Source organism: Mixophyes fleayi, chromosome 9 (assembly GCF_038048845.1).
Source record: "Mixophyes fleayi isolate aMixFle1 chromosome 9, aMixFle1.hap1, whole genome shotgun sequence".
Taxonomy (NCBI): Eukaryota; Metazoa; Chordata; class Amphibia; order Anura; family Limnodynastidae; genus Mixophyes; species Mixophyes fleayi.
The window spans coordinates 117,252,614-117,274,481 of NC_134410.1; the positions used below are offsets into that span (position 1 = coordinate 117,252,614).

Below are 21,868 nucleotides of genomic sequence, written 5' to 3' on the forward strand. Positions count from 1 at the left end.
CCTAGCATCCTTTCTCTCTGTTGCGTGTGCCTAAAAACTCAGTAAATGAAAACAGTAAACTCCCATGAGGACACTCTCACATAGTTTATGGACAAGCGCTGGACACCCGAACGACCACAGCTGCAAAAAATGTGCAAAGCCACAAGTATTAAACCGGTTGTGTCTATTTGTAGGAAGTGATGTATTTAAAATGAGAAATGAAGAGGACCAGAAGTTCCAGCAATTCGGACCATTTCTCCATATCTGCCGATTTTGAGCGCACCGCATGATAAATCACTCTGCGCGTGCCGCCAGAACCGGGACATACGCCAGTAAACGAGCCCTGTCTGCTCCGCCTGCGAGCGCAAAGGACAATTACTACAGCCTACAATTTTAGGGAGTGAACGGGACGGAGAAGGGGCGTTCAGCTGTCCCAATCTCAGGTCCGAATCAAACTCTCAGCATCTTGTTTTTCCGCCGTATCTCTTGCTCCAGCTAGAGGGCTAGTCTAAGTCCTGATCAGTAGTGATGACAGTCTTGCATGCATGCTATAACATGTGTTTGCACCAAGAACAATTGTAAAAAATTATTTTATGTTCAGTAGACATTAAGATCATCCTAATAAATGTATTTTAAAGGGGGATTTTTTTTTAAAAAACCCACTTTTTTATTTTTTACTCTTTTATCATCGATGCCTATATTATTAACAGAAGACGTTTAATTCTATTTTTGTATGTGCTTTCTGTTGCGAATTTATAATTCACATAGGTATTGGACGAATCCTACAGTGTCTTAGAGCACAGCAGAGCTGCCCCCTATTTCATCTAGCAACGTATCTTAAGATCCGCTCCTTGCTGAATTCTTGAGTGCGCAAAGCCGAATCACGTGCGTTTTAAAATAAAAGCACGTTGCACTCAGTATGCGTGTCATCAAGCCCTCTGAGAGTATCTGTCTCTCCTCCGTTCTCTTGCCAAAAACCAGAACGAAGACTGGGATATAAAAATGACCATAAGTCCATAGCCTTTTACAAAAAAATACTTTGCATTTATGTTGCATTCTGTGCATTATTCTTATGCATAGTGTATAGTAATTGATTTGTTCCTGCGTGTTGTAGGTGTGCAATATCGGAGTGTATATAACGCTGTTGATACATTGCACAGTTTATACATTTCCCGGACTGCACTTAGGACATATGATCCGAGTGTCACTGAGTATCACTCACCCAGAACATTGAGCACCACATCCTGTCTCCCTTCTCCCGCTTCATTTACAGCCACACAGGTATAAACACCTTCATCGTCGACGGACAGCGACTCGATCTATCAGGGAAGATAATGGGTTACTAGATGGATGAAAGGAGCGCCTCCGGGTATAGGTCATATAATAACATACAGGCTGGGCTCGGCTAGCAGTTCTATATGATTGATGAACTGTAAACATAAAAATGTCAGCCCATAACTTATATTTCTCCACTAGTGTGCAGACAGGATGAAAATCAGCTGGGAACCTTATTAAAAAGTGAGTAAAGCCAGTATTTATAGATCAAAGGCCATGTACTGCTGAGCTGAATAATATACTTGAAATAACGGTTCTACGTAATATATCCAACATGCTCTTTTACCCCTCTGCAGCAGGTTGCCATGTTGAGAGGGAGGTGCTTCTCTAACAGAGCAGACAGAGAGTGTCTGGCCCCTTGCCAGACTTGCTTAACAAACTGACACTATATGGATATATAGAGGGGCGGGGCCGGTGATGTCACAGCAGCTCAACTGACTGCATTCTCAGCTTTTTAACCTGTATCAGAGCCATTAGGGCACTCTCCTACTGATATGTGATGATATTCAGATGTCTCTAATGTAACAGAGCATTAATACTTTAGTTGTTAACAGATCTGAAGTGGAATAGCAGGTTAACAATGAATTATTTTACCTTTATGGTTTATATCTGAACATTTCAATTTTGGGGTTATTGTTTCTTTAAGCTATTTAAACAGCACACGCATACGGTATATAATTGAATAGGAAAGAGTCCAAGTAGTGAACTAGAGTGCCAAAACCATTAAAAGAATGTGCCATCTGTCCGCTAAGATGTGTAACCGAGAAAATAACCGCGTTAAACAATGAACATGAATTACAGATTGTCAACAAAGATCATCAGGCCAGAGTATTCCTTCGTTTAAGCTTTTATCTCTCTTGTCCTGAATGCTCAGCTTAGAGAATGTAGCGCTTCTTATCACAAGACTTTACCTGTAATTTGGGTCCATTGGCTGCTAACTGGGATTGGTCCTTCCACCAGCTCACAGAGGGAGGCGGAGTGCCTGACACGTCACACTCCAGAACCACCGGCTCCCGTAAATTCGCGGTCACGCTGCCGCTACCGGTAATCCTGACCACAGGGAGCTCTGTCACAGAAGGAGAAGAGGGGTCTCTAGGTGTTCGATCTAGACTCAATGGCTGCTTTTTTGCAATAAAATACAAGCAAGAGAAACAACGGCTGCACCCGGAGTCCATACACAGTAACAGCACTGCTGCTTACCCTGCACTAACACACTCACAGCTGCCTCTGCTTTTCCAGCGTCACCTTCAGCTTTACATGTGTACCTGCCGGCATGTCTTGAGTGACACTGTATTAAGGTGGTGTGTGGGATACTTGTGAGTACTGGACCCTATGTCCATACACAGTGACAGCACTGCTGCTTACCCTGCACTAACACACTCACAGCTGCCTCTGCTCTTCCAGCGTCACCTTCAGCCTTACATATGTACCTGCCGGCATGTCTTGAGTGATACTGTATTAAGGTGGTGTGTGGGATACTTGTGAGTACTGGACCCTATGTCCATACACAGTGACACCACTGCTGCTTACCCTGCACTAACACATTCACAGCTGCCTCTGCTGTTTCGGCGTCTCCTTCAGCTTTACATGTGTACCTCCCGTCATGTCCTGACTAATACTGTATTAAGGTGGTGTGTGGGATACTTGTGAGTACTGCACCCTGTGTCCATACACAGTGACACCACTGCTAATTACCCTGCAGTAACACATTCACAGTTGCCTCTGCGGTTCCGGCATCTCCTTCAGCTTTACATGTGTACCTCCCGGAATGTCCTGAGTGATACTGTATTAAGGTGGTGTGTGGGATACTTGTGAGTACTGCACCCGGAGTCCATACACAGTGACAGCACTGCTGCTTACCCTGCACTAACACATTCACAGCTGCCTCTACTCTTCCAGCGTCTCCTCCAGTTTACATATGTATCTCCCGGCATGTCCTGAGTGATACTGTATTAAGGTGGTGTGTGGGATACTTGTGAGTACTGCACCCGGAGTCCATACACAGTGACAGCACTGCTGCTTACCCTGCACTAACACATTCACAGCTGCCTCTACTCTTCCAGCGTCTCCTTCAGCTTTACATGTGTACCTCCCGGCATGTCCTGAGTGATACTGTATTAAGGTGGTGTGTGGGATACTTGTGAGTACTGCACCCGGAGTCCATACACAGTGACAGCACTGCTGCTTACCCTGCACTAACACATTCACAGCTGCCTCTACTCTTCCAGCGTCTCCTCCAGTTTACATGTGTACCTCCCGGCATGTCCTGAGTGATACTGTATTAAGGTGGTGTGTGGGATACTTGTGAGTACTGCACCCGGAGTCCATACACAGTGACAGCACTGCTGCTTACCCTGCACTAACACATTCACAGCTGCCTCTGCGGTTCCGGCGTCTCCTTCAGCTTTACATGTGTACCTCCCGGCATGTCCTGACTGTATGAGGCGGATGGCTAAGGTTCTGCCTCCGTCTAATATTTCCAAACCATCCTGATCACCAACGGGGGATCCGTTTCTCAACCACCTGCAGAGGAACAAAGCAAAAAGGTGCAATAACAATCCTTGAACAAGCTCAGAACAAATGCTTAATAGATACATGTATGGCACATACATAGTATTATTGCCATATAACCTTGTAGTACGCACTCATTTTATTCTAGAGGATTTGACATAAAACAATAATAGTAGCATACACAAACATAAAGTTTGCAGGACCTTTGCTGGGAGTGCTAGCAATTTAAATGTACATTCCATGTTTTATAGTACATATAACCCCCAATCTAGAAGAGTTTACCTACTACAGAATACAGTAGGTAGACGGCCATAAATGGTGCCGCAGAAGCATTATGGGCTAAATTAATCAAACCTTCTAGAATGGAAAAGTGGAGGTGTTGCCCAAAGCAACCAATCAGATTCTCGCTATTATTTTCTAGACTGTACTAAATAAATGACAGCTAGAATATGGTTGGTTGCTATGGGCAACATCTCCACTTTCTCTTTATAGAAGGTTTGATAAGTATACCCCTATATCTTTAGCTAATGTCTATGGGAGTATTCCAGGATACCAGAATAACCTTACTATTCACCGTTAGGTCCCATAATTACATATTTAGGTTCGTTTACTGACTGCATTCAGAATAAAAAAATGACATTAAACCAAAGCATCCAATCAGTAATTTGCAGATCACACATCTTGGCCACATTCTATCGCTTCCATTGTCTTGCACTAGACAGATAAAAGCTAATTGTTGATTGGTTGCTGTGGTTCAGTGTAAATCGTGCTCCTAAATGTAATGCTAAGGGAGCAAGAACGAGAACTCGACATTACGTTGTAGTACTAAATACAACATATAAAACGACAGTGAAACCTGCACTTACCAGACTCTGGGCGTTGGGTGCCCACTTACATGACAGGACAGATCTAATGGGTCATTTACGGTCACAGTGATATGATCAGAACCACCAGCAATCTGCACTTTGGGAGGAACTGGGAAGAGAAGAATAGAAATAATCTCTGCAATGAATTCAAGCCAGGTACCATTATATTATTATATATACACAGTTTATATTCACACCCTTAGATTTATCAAGCCTTCGAGTAAGGAAAAGTGGAGGTGTTGTTGGTAGCAACCAATAAGATTCTAGCTGTCATTTTCTAGCCTATACTAAATAAATGATAGCTACAATCTGATTGGTCGATATGGGCAACACGTCCACTTTTCTTTTTTTAGAAGGTTTGATAAATCTACCCCTTAATCTGGATTGTTATCACTTATTCTCAGTCGCCCCCATGTTGCAGGCGAAGACCTAAACTTTTTTGTAAGGGGGGGGGATTTTGCTTAGCCACGCCCCTCCTTCACTCTGATCAGTTAACCCCGCCCCTTTTACTCTGATGATCGGACCTCTCCACCACAATTTAATGGGATGAAGATTTCTACTGGGGGGACAGGGGGCGACTGCCCTGATTGTTCCCCTCTGGATCCGCCAGTGCCATGTTGTTAGTGCCTTACACGGCACCGATAAGGCACCATATTAGAGAATTAGCTCCATGTCTTACCGAGAACCTCCAAAGAGTAGTGCACGGTTTGTTCCCCAGCCAGGCTGATGGCCACACAAGTGAACGTCCCCCTAGAGCTCTCGGTCACAGCTGCAAGACTCAGGGTCCGGCCACCGTCCTTGATCTGCAGCCCGTCTCTCTCAGCCACCATGAGTCCATCTTTAAGCCAGGAGAGGACTGGGGGTGGATGACCGGTGGCAGAGCACTCTAAGTCCAGGGGGCGGCCCACCACGGCTCTAATGATCAGCGGCTTCACTCCTCCGCCATCAATATGCGGAGCAACTGAATAGACAGGAACAATAAAATAACTTTAATGTAAGATATTACTGAGCTATATTTATTTTCATCTTCCATTAGAATGTGATGGAACCTACCATAAACCTCCAGCAGATAAAATTTCTCCACAGTGCCGACATGGTTATTGGCTCTGCAGGTATACGTGCCAGCGTCAGTGAGTTGTACCCGACTCAGCTGCAGGCTCCTCCCACCTTCCCTGTAGGTGGCTCTAGGGCTGGATACGATAGGACGTTTGTCCTTAAACCATGTGATACTGGGAGGGGGAGATCCCTTTGCATCACACTTTAACTCCACAGACCCGTGCAGTAGAGAGGCCACTGATGTCGTCTCATTGGCTGACCAGACTGTGGGCGGAGCTGTGGAAAGCAGAACAAATGTTAAGGTGTACGTTGTAATATAGGCAAGTGCTAGTGAGCAGTTCTGTTTACTCAATTGTCCACTGCATGCTGCCATATTGCTACAGTAGTCTACCCCACCTCCCTAGACACTGATCAATAAATAAACTGCTCTATTATAACAATGTATATAGGTATCTTTTACACAAACAGGTCACCATGTCCCAGTTCATGATGGAGATATTTGTGGGATTCAGGATTTCCCACTTCCATTTTTGATATCAACTAATTAACTAATCTCAGGTCAATTCAGCTAAAAAAGCAAATAAGAAATCCCAAACCAGTGAGGTGTCTCCCTCATAGAAGGTCACTGGGATGCTTGTTTGGGGTTTGATTTTGGTAGTTTAGTTCTGCAGCCTGTAATACAATTTGTGATCAGTAGGTGGCGTATTACTACAGAAACATCGCTTCTCGGCCTTTTGGCTAAGATCAAGTGTAGTATCTGTTCTTATCAGCTTACCAACTACCCGGTGGAGGTTATGCTGAGTGTGGCTCATCCGATAGCGCACTCTAACATTGGTGAGGGGCTGATGTAGACTCTGCTGCATGGTGCACTTGTCTCTCTCCTGCCCAAAACCCAGAGGACATACCTGAGTGTGGCTCATCCGATAGCACACTCTAACCCTGGTGAGGAACTGTTTGAGACTTGTGTTACCCGATCAAAGCCGGCCAGGAGCAAGAAGACCGACCCCGGGGAAGAAGCGCTGCCGACCCCCCCTGCCTGCCGGGAAGAAGACGCCGGGAGCACCTCCGGCTGAAGAAGCCCTCCTCTCCTCGGGCCCTGCTCCACTGGAAGAAGCGCCTCCTCTTCAGCGGAAGCCCCTGCTCCTCTCTACCCAGCGGGAGGACATCTGCACTGCTCCCTCCACCCCGGACGACTAGCCTCTCTACCCCAGGAAGAGCCAGGACGATGGCCTCAGCTACCCCAGCTCCTGCCTCCACCCCTGCTCCTGCCCCTGGGAAGAAGGGAGGAAAGAACACCGCCCCGAAGCCTCTCCCCGTGGCCGGAACCTCTGCCTCCACCGCCCCTGCTGCTGCCGGACAAGGCCAGCCCAACCAGGACACCCCCCAGAAGACCCCCACCCTGGAACCCTGGATGAGGCAGACCGTGGTCCTGAAGCTGAAGGAAGTGGAAGGAAGGGTCCCAGACATGACGGCCGAGACCTTCGGCAAGAAGATGATCCTGGACCAGGGCTTCTCCAAGGCTGAAACCCTCAGCGTGCAGAACTACCTGAAAGGGATCTGGTACATCACCTTCGCCTCCATTGCCATCTGCAAGAGGTACTGGGAGGCAGTGAAGACTGCGAGACCGGAGTCTCCCTTCTCCCGCTTCGTGGGGAACTGCCCCATCCAGAGAGAGGAGAGAAGAGTCACGGTCTCCATGAGAAATCCTCACACCCCTGGTAAGGACATCGCTACCTTCCTGAGCCGCTTCTGCTCCGTGGTCAAGGACCCCTCCAAGATCCTGGATGTCAACGGCTTCTGGACAGGCAAGTGGTCCATTATCATCAGACTGAGGAAAGACAGCACGGCAACTGACGGACTCCAACACCTGCCATCAAGCTTTGCCCTGGGCGGCTCTGCCGGCCTCCTCCACTATGCCGATCAGCCGAGGAACTGCAGAAAATGCGGGGAAGCTGACCACATGGCGAGAAGCTGCAAGGTCTCAGCCTGTAGGAACTGCAAGGTGGCGGGGCACGAGTCCAAGGATTGCCCAAGAAAATTGTCCTGCAACCTCTGCGGCCTGGCCAGCCACATCTACAGGGACTGCCCCCAGAGGGCCAGATCCTACGCTGCAGCTGCCGGGATTGGACTGCCGGAAAGCGGACCTACCCCTGCCCTGCAGCCCAAGCCAGCCCAGAAGAAGCAACAGAAGCCCACACCGCAGCCAAGAGCTGGTAAGATATCTCCCACCCCTGTTGTGACAGCACCCCCCTCCCTCCCCGCTGTCACAACACCCCCCCCCCCCTGCAGTAGCACTAACCCCCTCCACCGCTACTGCAGCTCCCTCCCTTTCCCTGGAGGATTTCCCCCCCCTCCTCCCTCTTGTGTCTGCAGGTGATGAGAACAAACAAAGGAGGAAGCGGAAAGAGCTGGACAGCCCAGCTGGCGACTCTGACCCTTCCAAGAAAAAGGCAATCGAGCTGGAAGAGGACCCTCTCCCGTCAGAGGGGGCCCTGGTAGAGATGGTGGATGAGCTGCTGGATTCTGAGCAGGAGGAGGAAGAATTCCTACAACTGCCCCAAATCTGCCTATTCGACCAGCTAGAGGAGAAAGGTCTGCTCCCACCTGAAGGGGACACGGGCAGACCGGACCAAGTCCCACCGGACAAGGAGGGTAACTGATGTATTGACTGTGCTAACTCTCTTTTTTCTCCCAACTAATGGCTAACTTTTCTCTTTTTACCATTAATGTGAGGAGTGTGAAGGATAAGATTAGACGTCAGTCTGTGTTTACCTTTCTTGACAGTCAGAAATGTGATGTTTACATGTTGCAGGAATGTTCTCTCCCTTTCTCTAGTTCCTACAGGCATCTGGGGAGGCAGTGGTCTCACGGGCCCTCCTATTGGTCTGGGGGGAGTGACTGTAAGTCTGCAGGGGTCGCCATTCTTATCAGGGGAAGCCTCTTCACATTAGATTCCGTTCAGGAGTTTGTCTGCGGCAGATTGCTTATCGTAGATGGCTCCTGGGCGGGTGAGCCTATCAGGCTTATCTGTGTGTATGCATCCCCGGGTAAGAATGAGCGTTTGGAGCTTTTCCAGACCCTGCGGGCCCAGCTCGCAACCACCAGGGCGGTAGTGATGGCTGGGGACTTTAACTGTCCTATAGAGGAAGATGGTAGGAGTTCTTGTACTAATGCTAAACTTGATGTTTCTTCCAGGTTGTTGCAGGAGATGGTAGCCGAAGCATCCTTGCGGGATGCAGTGGGATCTATGGGGGCCGGCTCTGTGAATTATACTTGGAGCCGCCCCGATGGCTCAGTGCGTTCCCGGATTGACTTTGTGTTTACATCGAGAGCGGTAAGACAAAACAGGCATGTCATGGTTCCCTGCTTTTTCTCTGATCATAGGGCCATTCTCTTTGAAGGTGTTCTGGGTCACGGGTTCCCTCCCGGCCCTGGCTCTTGGAAGCTGAACTGCGCTCTGCTGGGAAAGGAAGAGGTGATGGTTGAGCTGAGGGATGCCTATGTAATGTGGAAAAATGACAAAATGTATTTTGACTGTATGTCTAACTGGTGGGAGTATGTCAAGGGCAAGTTTCGCAGTTTCTTTCAGGCTAAAGGCCGCCAACAGGCGTGTGAGAGGAAGAGGAACTTCAGGAGACTTCAGCGTCAGCTGCAGTCCCTGCTGGATCTCCAACTCTGCGGCTGGGATGTGAAGGATGATCTGGCTGAGGCCAAAGGGGGCCTGAAAAGGCACTTCGAGGAAGAGGCCAATCGCATCATCTTCCGTTCCAAGGTGGAGAATCTGGAGAAGGGTGAGAAATGTAATTCTTTCTTTTTCAGAAAACTCCACTCCGGGCACACGCCCCTGACTGAGCTGCGGGACGAGTCTGGCACCCCCAGGAGGGGGAAGGAGGGCGTCATGGGAGTCGTCTCAGACTACTACGGCAAACTCTACTCCCCTAAGACTACAGACGACGACGCAGCTGAATCTTTCCTGTCAGGTATCACTAACCCTATTGATCCTACAGGTAGGGCAGCTATGGATGCCCCCCTCACCTTGGGGGAGCTGCACTCTGCCGCTAAATCCTTTAGGCCGGGCAGGACCCCGGGCAGTGATGGCCTCCCAGCCGAGCTCTATGTAGCGCTGTGGGACCTCATTGGCCCGGACCTGCTAGAGCTGTATGAGGAGATGGTGGTGGAGGGCAGGATGCCTCCTACTCTGAGAGAGGGCTTGATCACGATTTTGTACAAGCGCAAGGGAGAGAGATGTGACCTCAAAAATTGGAGGCCCATCTCCCTCCTGAACGTGGACTACAAGATTTTGGCCAAGGTACTAGCCAACAGGCTAAAGGTTGTCATTGGGCGAATTGTTCATCCTGATCAGACTTGTGGCATTCCTGGGAGAAGGATTGCAGACAGCCTTGCGCTGCTGAGGGACACGGTTCATTATATCAAAGACCGCCACGCACATGTGGCCCTGGTCAGTCTTGATCAGGAGAAGGCCTTTGATCGTGTCTCTCATGGCTTTATGCGTAAGGTTCTGTGCAGGTTTGGATTGGGTGATATGTTTTGTTCTTATGTTAACCTGATGTACCTTGATATTTACAGCTCGGTGTTGGTGAACGGCTGGAAGACTGACCCCTTCTCTGTACTGTCTGGGGTCAGACAAGGCTGCCCTCTTTCACCTCTCCTTTTTGTCTGTTGTATAGAGCTCTTTGCGATGTCCATCAGGCGAAACCCAGAGATCAGAGGGATCACCGCACCGGGTCCAGACCGACTAGAGGCCAAGTGTTCGCTCTACATGGACGACGTCACTGTCTTCTGCGCTGATCAGCGTTCGGTGGCAGCACTCGTCCAGACCTGCAACAACTTCGGCCAAGCTTCAGGGGCAAAAGTCAACTGCGGGAAGTCAGAGGCAATGCTGTTTGGTCAGTGGCACCTGTCATCCCCCGCTGCATTCCCCTTCACAATCAAGCCGGACTTCATCAAAATTCTTGGAGTTTGGTTCGGTGGAGAGGAGGCGGCCCTGAAGTGCTGGGAAGAGAGACTGGCAACAGTCCGGCAAAAGATTGGACTGTGGAGCCTCAGACTTCTTACCATCGAAGGGAAAGCACTGGTACTGCGCAACGAGATTCTTCCCGTTCTTCAGTACACGGCCCAAGCTTGGCCACCTCTTGCTGCCGTCTGTAAGACCATCACGAGGACAGTCTTTCACTTCATCTGGGGCTCCAAAATGGACAGAGTGAAGCGGTCAGTTATGTACAAGGAGCCCCACAAAGGTGGGAAAGGGATCCCGGATATCCCCACCATGCTGCGTGCCTTCTTTGTTTGCAACTGTATCCGCAGGACACTCCTTGAAAAGAACGTTTGCTCTGCTGGGAAGTCCATGTCACGCTTTTTCCTTCTTCCTCTTTGGAGGAAACTTGGTTGGGACAAGTGGGACAGCTCCTTCCCTTACAACTGGACTACACCTTGGTTTTACCTGGATGTTGGACAATTTGTGAGGGAGCACCACCTGGAGGGACTTAAACCAGACTTGTGGAAACCTAAAACTATCCACAAGCTCATCAGAGCTAAGGACATTATGGAGTCTGTTCCAGGGCTCCCTGTGGCCACGGCCAAACATGTTTGGGAGAATGTGGCCTCTAAGAGACTGACTAATGGACATAAAGACATTGCATGGATGGCCATTCAGGGGGGTTTGCCTCTCAGGACATTTATGCACTCCCGGAACCTGTGCAGATATGTTCACTGCCCCTTTTGTATTACCAAGAGGGAGACTGCTCAACATATCTTTTGGGACTGTCCCACTGCACAGGCATTGTTGGATGCCCTGGAACAGGAACTTAAGGACAGTGTGCCCAGGACTTGCCTTTCATACCATTCGGTATTTTATGGATTATTTCCTGGGACTCACACCGTTGAGGCAACCCAGGTGGCCTGGCGCCTTATGAACTGTTTTAAGGACGCTATGTGGCTTGCCAGGAACCGCCTCATCTTGAAGCGGGAGAAGATGACCATCCAGGACTGTCGCAGGCTTATCCATAGCCTGTTAAGAGACTATAACACCCTTGACAGTCCTGAGGAAGATGAAGACGACGATTGATTGTAATTGATTGATTGTTGTCTCCTCTTCTCCTCCTCCCCACTGTGTCTATTTTCAATAAAAAACTTTGGTTTGTGCCCCCCTCCCTTTCCCCCTCCAACCCATTCCCCTTCACAGCATGAAGTATTATTGAATGTCATGTCTATTTATGCACCCTTCCCTTTGTGTCTGTCCTCAATAAAAACTTTTTGCTCGTGACTCCATCACCCTACCCCTCTCACCTACCTCCCCCTCACATCCAATGTTATTTTATTGTACTGTGATACGTTTTAAGTTTGAATGGTTAGTGCAGTACTTGATGTATATAGTGTAGGATGTCATGTCTTGTACTTTATGCCCTGTATTGTACTAAAACGTATGCATGATCATGTCTTACGGTGTACTGCGTACACTTGAATGAAATGTATGAACTGTGTTTTTTGTACTTTATACAAAATAAAGCTACTTTTTCAATCAAAAATTACTACAGAAACATATTGAAATGTGCTCTCTCTTGCATATCAGCAAAGGTTTGCAAATCAGCAGAATTACCTTATTAATACCAGGTAAATCAGAAAGCAATTTCTTGGTTGTCGGTCTGGGGACTGGAGTTGGCTAAAGATCATACAATTATTCCATGTACTACGTTGGAACTTACTGAGAATCTTCAGGCTGAAGTCCTTAACTTGTTGGCCTGCGTGGTTGAAAGCCAGGCACTGGTATCTGCCCTGATGTGACAGTCTTGTGCTGTTCACTCTGAGTACCTGCCCTCCTTCCAGAATCTGAGTGTGAGCGTTCCCAGGAGACAATGGTCTAAAGCAAAAGAGATCAGACTGAATTACATAACATGCAACGTGTGAATGCAAATTTCACTGACACTTTCCAGAGGGACAGGTGCATCTCAGCACCTAGTGATGTAATATGATGCAGTCCTATAATAAAATCCACTCTTTTGGGTTGTCAACACCAATGACTGCGTTCTATGGGCACATCTACCTAGGGCATATTTGCCAACTCTCCCTGAATGTCAGGGAGACTCCCTGAAATAGGGGTGATCTCCCTCACTCCCTGAAGAGTCTGGCATTCTCCCTGATGCTGAGCTAGTACAAGACATGGTTGGCTTCACCATCTGTGGCATGATGCCACAGTTCAGAAATTGTGTCCTATGTCCATGTATTGATGCCTATGGAGGTAGCCATTTTCATGGAGACCAAGATTTAATCAAAGACTGACAGGTAAGACAACATGACTTCAGTAATGGAGACAGAAATGTAAAAGACAGTTCAGTCTCTAGAGATTCATTAGCTGCTTTTCTTTAACGCTTAGTTGCCTACTGTCCCGGAATGTCCGGGAGACTTCCGCATTTCTGGAAGACCTCCCGGGCTCCCGGGAGAGCAGGACAGCCTCCCAGTTCTCGTCCCCGCAATAGATAAGTGGTGAGGGGGGCTTAATGATGCAAATATTGAGTCATCTTAGCCCCGCCTCCTGCTGTAATTGGCTAAACATGTGACAATCATTTAGGGGGCGGGGCCAACATGTTGCGATTCATCAAGCCCCGCCCCCGTACGCCCACCTCCCCGGGATCTCCCTGAAGCCAACGAGGAAAAGTTGTCAAGTATGACCTAGGCAACAATTTGTCTTATTCGTTCTGTGGTCGCTGCGCTCATCTAACAGCTCATCGCACCTTGAACGTGGCGCACCGCCGACACCGAATACACATCCTAGACATGATGGGAATGTAACCGTGGGGTAAATTCTTTAATAAACATTACATTTATAGCCAATAACAGATACATGGGGGTATTTACTAATAAAGTACATTAAATCAATCAGATATTTGCTTCCATTTTCTAATTTATACTACACTAAATAAAGCAAATTGTTTATTTCTAGACGCATTATAATTAATTGGGACAGTTTCAGGCAATAATGTATATTTGGCGGCTGTGTAATGCATACCCGCTAGGTTACTTGTTACTGAAATTAATTATCAACATGTTTTACCTATTAGGGGGTAGGCACTGAAAATAGCAGCATTTTGGCCCAATCCTGCAACTAAATTGCAAGAATGCGGGGAGGGGGGGCCAAAATGCAGCAATTCTCATGACAAATCGTATCACCAAGACCCTTGTCTTGCCCTTCACTAGGAAGCGGGCAGAATGTGGGAGACTGGTCTGCTCTCCCGGGAGTCCGGGAGACCTACCCGGAATGTGGGAGTCTCTTGGACGTTATAGGAGAGTGGGCCAGTATGTGTTCACAGCAGAGGTGATGCATGTAATACACATTGCGAACACAGGTAGCTATAAACATAGTTGATCGCAATTGTGACTACCTAAAAACCAGGTCTACTTCTGCCAACCTCACCCATTTTACCCAGGACGGAGTAATCCGTTCATTTTCTTGCTCTTTAATTGCCAGTTAATGTAGCCTGGGTTGAATTAGGCATAATTTACAATAAAGAAAAGCCGGATGTAAAAATAGATATGTTGAGCCGTAGACATCGTAAGGTGGGCACCAATACCGTACGTGCCCGGCTTATGCCCAGACGCATAAGTCCCACTTGCACCCATGTTTCTATCCATTCGCTGTATGTGCAACACACTAGATCACTATTAGACATCAATAGAAATGTGAACGCCTCTAATACGTCAGAGACAACTCCCCATCTCGTGGGGGGGATGTTGTTATTAGATCAGGGAATGGTAAACATAACAGGACATATGGTACAAAATGATAATAAGAGAATAAACTAAATAGAAATCTTCCAAAGACACCTTTATAAGCCAGGGGCAAACGCAGGATTTGTAGAGAGGGGTTTCCAAGCCACACCACCAGTGGGCGTGACCAGCATGCATGGGGGCGTAGCTATAATATTAGACAGTGCTTGGCTGCCCTCCATCTCTTCCTATCCCCATAATATACATGGCCAATGCTGCGTGCACTACTGTTAGGTGCACGCAGCTCTCCCTTTTCAAGCTGAGCTGTGTGAAGCGGGGGAAGAGTCCAGCCACCTCAATTATACAGTGCCCCAAGCTTGGATGGGGGTTTCCAGGCACTAGGAAACCCCCCCTCGGTTTGCCTATGTAAGTGTAACCTTCTGCATCCAGGGGAAACTTGAACAGCCTGTTACCCCTCTGCTACTGGGGTAATCCATGTTTTTCTCCTTCCCCCTTTGCCTTAATTCTAGCACCTTTCTCTAGACGTATTATGTCAGCGTCTTTTAAATTAATAATAATACTCTATTTAATGATTTTAAGTTATACAAAAATATATTGTTATAGTTCGAAAGTCGATTTAATACATCCTTCCATAATCTGTAAGCAGAAAGGACACCGTGTGGTTCAGCATTACAGCTTATTTTCAAAACTATGGAGCTGTCTTTTACAAGAAGAGTATTAACACAATTTATCTGGCTATGACGGAGCCCCCCTGAGCTGTAATAGAGACACCCTTCTTCCCCTTCTGTGTCGTTCCCGTTATGATATGTGATTGCCAGAACAGCCTGGGGAGCAGCTCTGTTTTGACTGCATATTGCTGTTTCTAAGGAGGCTCCTCTCCCAGCTTCCCCCAAGCATCACACACACACACATTGAGAGCTTTACAGCAGCTGCCTGACCTCACAGGTGCAACACCCTACAGCCAACCAGGCACAACGTCATTAAGACCTCAAGGAACGTTCCCATCCTCCTCTGGTCTTATTCAGTCTTCCCCTATTGGGGGGGGGGGTCTCTTATTTATACAATATTCTTAACATAGCGCAGGAAGCCTTTCAAAGGACATCTGCAATTTTACGCACGAAACAGGTAATCTGCCTCAACGTCGGAGCAGAGGTTACTACAACTGAACTACAACTCCCAGGAAGCCCGGTGAGGAACAGCTTCAAACATATCTTCACATAAATATATATTTTTTTTATTGCACAATGTGCGGGTGAAGGGTGGTTTTAACATTTTACTTACCTTCCGCAATCTTTTCAGCTGCCTCCGTAAGGCTCCTTCGCTCCTGGCGCTCAACACAGAGGGTTGCTAAGCAGAAACGCGCATAGCAACCTAATGGAATGACCCCAATCTCTACTAAAGGGTGTCCCGGCGTTCTATGTCAATGTCAGGACCGGCCGATCGATAGCAAAATTAGGCGCTGATGCATTTTGAGGCAGGATCCATACCCATAAGAATATCTAGTTCTCAGTGTAATAACAGGCTGGATTCTCATGAATTTTGATTTAGACAACAATACTGCTGCCCTCACTGTGTCCAGGTAATGGATAGATTTTAATTGTTGGATCTGCATGAGACGTTAACAAAGGAGAATTTTGTATGTTGAAGCAGACTATATAGACCACACCTGGCCAAGCCATGGGACTTTCAACGTGTTGTGAAACTACAAGTACCAGTTCACCTTGCCAGCTATCTGCTAGCTGTTGGCTGGCAAAGCATGCTGGGGCTTGTAGTTTCACAGCACCTGGAGAGCCACAGGTTGGCCAGGCCTGGTATAGACTGTGTCCACGGTTACACGAACATTCTATTTGTCAAGTGTTCATTTGTAAGGACGTTCTGTTCATTCCAAAGTTGTTTTACAAGCATTCTATAATGTTAACAATCAGCCATTTAATAGAAATGCATTATATATATATATATATATATATATATATATATATATATATATATATAATGCATTTCTATTAAATGGCTGATTGTTAACATTATAGATATATAATATTATATATATATATATATATATATATATATATATATATATATATATATATATATATATATATATAAAGATAGTCAGCATTTGAGTGCATATGTCACTATTTTGCTGCTTGTAGAAGTGTAGAAAATAATGTATGACATCAATAAAAACAGGCACCATGCAGACAGTTATCTCTCGTGCTTTTGGGCACACTTTGAAAGCTGCTGGTTTCTAACACTCAGGACTAGAACAATCAACGTTGGTGAAGCCGATCAGTGAGACATTCACAATGAGGAAAGTGTCGTTGGAGGAGAGAAGAACTGATAGAGCCGCAGGATGCTGAGATCATTGTCTATCTCCGCATTAGTAATGGTCTACAGTGCAGTCTACACCTGCCATGTGTAATCTCAGCACGCAGAGGATGTGATCGGACAACACAGGCCGTCTGCTTCACCTCTTTAATGACACCTTAATGAGTGAGAACAGGTTATCGTGAAAGAGAGGAGAGACCCCCCCTCCCCTCCATCATGGGAAGCAGATGATAAATATACACAGATGTGGATCATAATAACACTGCAAAGATCTCTGGAAACGGGGATCTGATCTTTATCTGTTAACCCTTCCAGTACTGGAACGGACTCCAATCAATGAAGTCAGCCATGCTCAGGAAGTGTCTTGTTAATACATCTCCACTGCCCACAGGCCAGAAGAGTATTTTTTTATTTTTATTTATTGAGCATCAACACAGACAGGGCTATTTTGCATAAATAAATAAGCCCCGAGATGGGATTTGCCCACAGGCTTGCATTTTCACTAGCTCACCACTAGGTGACCCAAGTGGATCTCCGCTTTCATCTGTTTAGAACAGGGGCAGGCAACCTGCGGCTCTCAAGGTGTTTGTGAAACCACAAGTCCCAGAATGCTTTGGCAGTAGATAACCAGCAGATAGGTGGCAAGGCATGCTGGGATTTGTAGTTTCACAACACCTGGAGAGCCGCAGGTTGCCTACCCCGGGTTTAGAATGTTCAGTGTCAGCGCTCTCTACGGAGCTCAGCGATAAACTTACTGTCCGTCCTTCGTCCACTCCACTTGGGGCTTCGGCAGCCCCGACGTCCTGCAGTGCAGCTCAACCTCTGCCCCCTCTCTGGCCGTCAAATCCTGGAGAGACCCAGCTCCGTAAATTGTCGGAGGGACTGCAAATTAGAAGATAATCATTATATTACACGACCAATAGAGAAATATGGTCTAACATCCTACAATTTCCTTTAATTTACACGTTTTTTAGATGCTGGAAATATCTTGTGTGATAAGAGTAATGTAATATATATATATTTAGTGATGATGAGCCAAGCAGATAAGAATATTCAAGATGAACAATGTTTTTTTGATTGGCACATCATTTCTGAGAGTTGTTTCTTCATAGACACTGGAATATGTTTTTTTTAATAAGCTGACAGTCATTTGTAGTATAAAAACGTGATAGTCATTTATGGTATAAAATGTTAAATAAACAAGTACATAAATAAATAAATAAAAGCCCCCCATTTTAACTCCTTAGCATCTTGTTGCAATATATTAATTGCTCGGACATTATGAAACCACAACAAGGATTTTAAAACCGAAAACAATGATTGTCTGGTTTACTGTGAGTTACAAAGAGGAATAAAACCATTTGCAGTTAACTTTTATTTTCACCAAACAAGAATACAGAGACTATGGCTCGTCTGCTCATTCTAATTAATCAATCTTAGTTGCCGAATGGTTTTCTGTATGTCATGCGGTTTGTTCTGTTAATGGCATCCAAGCATTTATTTTAATATTCTTATCTGTACCGATGTACCTGTTCTTACGATGACAGTTTTCATGAATGTTATATAAGTCAGGTGATATGTAATCTACGGCTACATATAAATAAATGATTTGCATGTAGTGTTACTGGCAATAAGGTAGGTCTGCTATCGTAGGGAAGGAAGGAAGCGGATACATGTAAATGGTCGGTGCGATCTATAAAGAATGTAATAATATAGAATCATAAATTATACAATGTAAGAAATATTTAAAACTCACCAGGGGGTAAATGTATCAAGCTGAGAGTTTTCCGTCAGGTTTGAAAAGTGGAGATGTTGCCTATAGCAACCATTCAGATTCTAGCTGTCATTTTGTAGAATGTACTAAATAAATGATAGCTAGAATCTGATTGGTTTTTCAAACCCGCCGTAAAACTCTCAGCTTGATACATTTACCCCCAGATCTCTAACAATATGGTTAGAATGTGGGGAAGTGACTGGTACCAGTAACTAGGACTGTGCCGAACTATCCTGCCGCGTGGAAACTGAAACAGTGCCTACTTATCTCTTATACACACTACCATAGACATTTATATGTGAGCACATTAAAAAACAAATATTGCAATTTCAAGAATTATTAGACCCACAAGGAAAACACTAGTAATTTAGACTTTTTGCATTAAGAAGATTTTTAAATGACTCCCCTTTACTGGGCAGACTGAGACAGAGGCCTCGAGTGGCCCCGGTTACGAGCGCACCATCGTCAGTACTCACCAAGTACCATGACATTATAGGTGCGTTGGGCTTCTCCAACGCGGTTCACAGCTTTGCATGTGTAGGAGCCTGAATCGTCCTTTCGTAGCCGGTGGAAGCGGAGAGACTGACCGGCAGACTGAAGGCTAACCCCTGCTGCCTCCGTGAGCTAATAAAAGGGAAACAAATTATGGACATTTATTTTGGGCTGAAACTAAATTGATAACAATGCATCCTGCCAATGTATTAGGAACTTAACATAGCTGAACTTTTTTTTTTCTATTCCTCAGGCAGTCATAGCTCCAGAACTATGTACAGTCCATATGTAATTGCACATTACAGCTTTCAGAGATATGTGTAAAACGTTCATAGGCAAACCGATGGGGGGGGGGGGGGGGGGGGGGGGGGTTTCTAGTGCCTGGAAACCCCCCATCCAAGCCTGGGGCACTGTATAATTGAGGTGGCTGGACCCTGACCCACTTCACATGGCTCCGCTTGAAAAGGGAGAGCTGCGTACACCTAACAGTAGTGTACGCAGCATTGCCCATGTATATTATAGGGATAGGAAGAGTTGGAGAGCAGCCAATCACTGTCTAATATTATAGCCACACCCCCATGCATGCTGGTCACGTGGTGTGGAAACCCCCCTCTACAAATCCTGCGTTTGCCCCTGGCGTTTCAACTGACTTTATAAGATTCATTTAGTACAGTATTTTTATTTCTTTAGTTAAATGTGAGCTTACAGGTGACTGCAACTTCTTCCTCCCATCTCCAAATATATTGTTCAAGGACACCAATAATTTAAAACACGCATGTTATAGTTATGTGTTTTTTACATAACATGTGACAGCATGGTGGCTCAGTGGTTAGCACTTCTGCCTTACAGCACTGGGGTCATGAGTTCAATTCCCGACCATGGCCTTATCTGTGAGGAGTTTATATGTTCTCCCTGTGTTTGCGTGGGTTTCTTCCGGGTGCTCCAGTTTCCTCCCACACTCCAAAAAACATACTGGTAGGTTAATTGGCTGCTAACAAATTGACCCTAGTCTGTGTGTCTGTGTGTGTGTCTGTGTATTAGGGAATTTAGACTGTAAGCTCCAATGGGGCAGGGACTGATGTGAGTGAGTTCTCTGTAGAGCGCTGTGGAATTAGTGGCGCTATATAAATTAATGGTAATAATAATTATAACGTTAATAATGCATTTGGGGGCTTCTGTGCTGCATGTTAATGGGGTTCAGCTCTGAAAAAAGGAAGCGACCTGCGTTCTCTTGTAATGCCTTGTGTCTAACAGTTTTTTATTAATGTAGCGTCTATACAGTCAATTATAATTTTAACACATCACCACATCAAATCTGCCGTATGCAGTATTTTTAACACTGTGTTGAACAATGTGGCCCATTAGCTTGAACTTTTAGGCTAACACAGTTTTCATGCCCTAAATCGAATAAATCGAAATCGGAAAAAAAAACCAACTGCGTTTACACGCCATTGGTGTAAAAGATGCTACGGACATAAATAAACGAAAACAAATGAATAACCATTTCTTCACACTTACTATTTTGTCTTCTTTGGTCCAAGTTACCGTCGGGATGGGAACACCGCTTACTTCACAACCCAAAATCAATGGCTGATTGGCCATCAACGAGATGTTTTGGGCTTGTCCATTCTCCAGAATCCTGGGTGGGGCTGAGAAGGGAATGAGATGAGGATTAGTCCATTCAGAACACAAAGTTACACGGTATCAGAGGCCTCTTCGGAATTTGTTTCTCACCGTACACCACCAGCTTAGTCTTCCTCCTTGCCGAGCCGGCATCATTTGTTGCCAAACATATGTAGTCTCCACTGTGATTGGGTACCGGTGATTCAATCAGTAAAGAGCCATTACCCAACTGAGTCACTCCTGGTAAGCTACCGCTAAGCATCATTCCATTCTTTAACCAGCGAATCAAAGGCATGGGAGTCCCTGTAGGGGTTAAGCACAAAGTCAGGGAAAATTAGATGCTGATCTTAGTGTTTCTGTGACAACATTGGTGAATTCAATTTCCTGTAACAGCTTTTGCAAGGCATCAACCCCAAAGCATCATAACTCTTAGTAGTAGTAGTCACTTGGAAATAGTGCTAGTGGTATTGTGTAAAAAAAGCCCATTTTGATTAATCATATCTATTTTATACTGCACAATTTATTATAATTGATGCAGATCTGTAAATATTGCAAGTACAGAAACAGAGAGCAGGAAGTCCCCCTTTGAGTTTCTTCCTGAACAGATTGTATAATCTAACCCAACATTATGTTCCCTGCTTCCAGTAACAGACCCCTAAATGCAGGTGAGTATGTACTGTATTATATTTGTTTCTTAACTTCTTGAACGAAAATGTCTAGTGACATTATGGGGGGGGAATTCAGTTGGCCGTGTTACTGTAAAAAGTAATGCGGCCTGCGCACTATTACCGTTAATACGGTAATAGTGCACTTGAATACAGTTATTATGGTAGTTTCAACGCCGGCTTTTTGCTTGCAGCAACCTGAGCTGCGAGCAGAAAGCCGAGTTAAATTTAAAGTAATAACGGTAATAGGTTTAACGCTGCGCTACTTCGGGGGGAATTGAATCCCCCTCTATGGGGGGATGTGTCATTGTTTGAGTAAAAGTGAAATACCCTTACTGACTCTGTTAGGAACCATTATATAAAATAAATGTCTTATACCCAGTAAGACAGTCTGTCAGTACACATTGCCATAGACCTCTGGTGTCATCCATTTCTACTCTATTTCCTATTGCCAGATTACCAAGGTTAGTAACAATACTTGCCAATTGAAATATCTA

The 21,868-nt window shown here is 45.9% G+C and overlaps 1 protein-coding gene and 1 pseudogene across 1 annotated transcript in view; one reads left to right on the forward strand and one right to left on the reverse strand.

Moving 5' to 3' along the window:
- Positions 1 to 21,868, reverse strand: part of HMCN2 (hemicentin 2) — a 169,408-nt gene that overhangs the window by 64,927 nt on the left and 82,613 nt on the right. Inside the window, exons 26-36 of the mRNA XM_075185190.1 lie at positions 20,818 to 21,009; positions 20,602 to 20,732; positions 19,068 to 19,215; positions 17,573 to 17,699; positions 12,470 to 12,624; positions 5,745 to 6,023; positions 5,371 to 5,652; positions 4,692 to 4,800; positions 3,668 to 3,837; positions 2,226 to 2,380; positions 1,202 to 1,298 (exon numbers count right to left, since the gene is read on the reverse strand). Coding sequence (XP_075041291.1) covers positions 1,202 to 1,298; positions 2,226 to 2,380; positions 3,668 to 3,837; positions 4,692 to 4,800; positions 5,371 to 5,652; positions 5,745 to 6,023; positions 12,470 to 12,624; positions 17,573 to 17,699; positions 19,068 to 19,215; positions 20,602 to 20,732; positions 20,818 to 21,009 — 1,845 coding nt within the window. The remainder of the gene's footprint in view (positions 1 to 1,201; positions 1,299 to 2,225; positions 2,381 to 3,667; positions 3,838 to 4,691; positions 4,801 to 5,370; positions 5,653 to 5,744; positions 6,024 to 12,469; positions 12,625 to 17,572; positions 17,700 to 19,067; positions 19,216 to 20,601; positions 20,733 to 20,817; positions 21,010 to 21,868) is intronic.
- LOC142102621 (U2 spliceosomal RNA) lies at positions 6,466 to 6,622 on the forward strand (annotated as a pseudogene).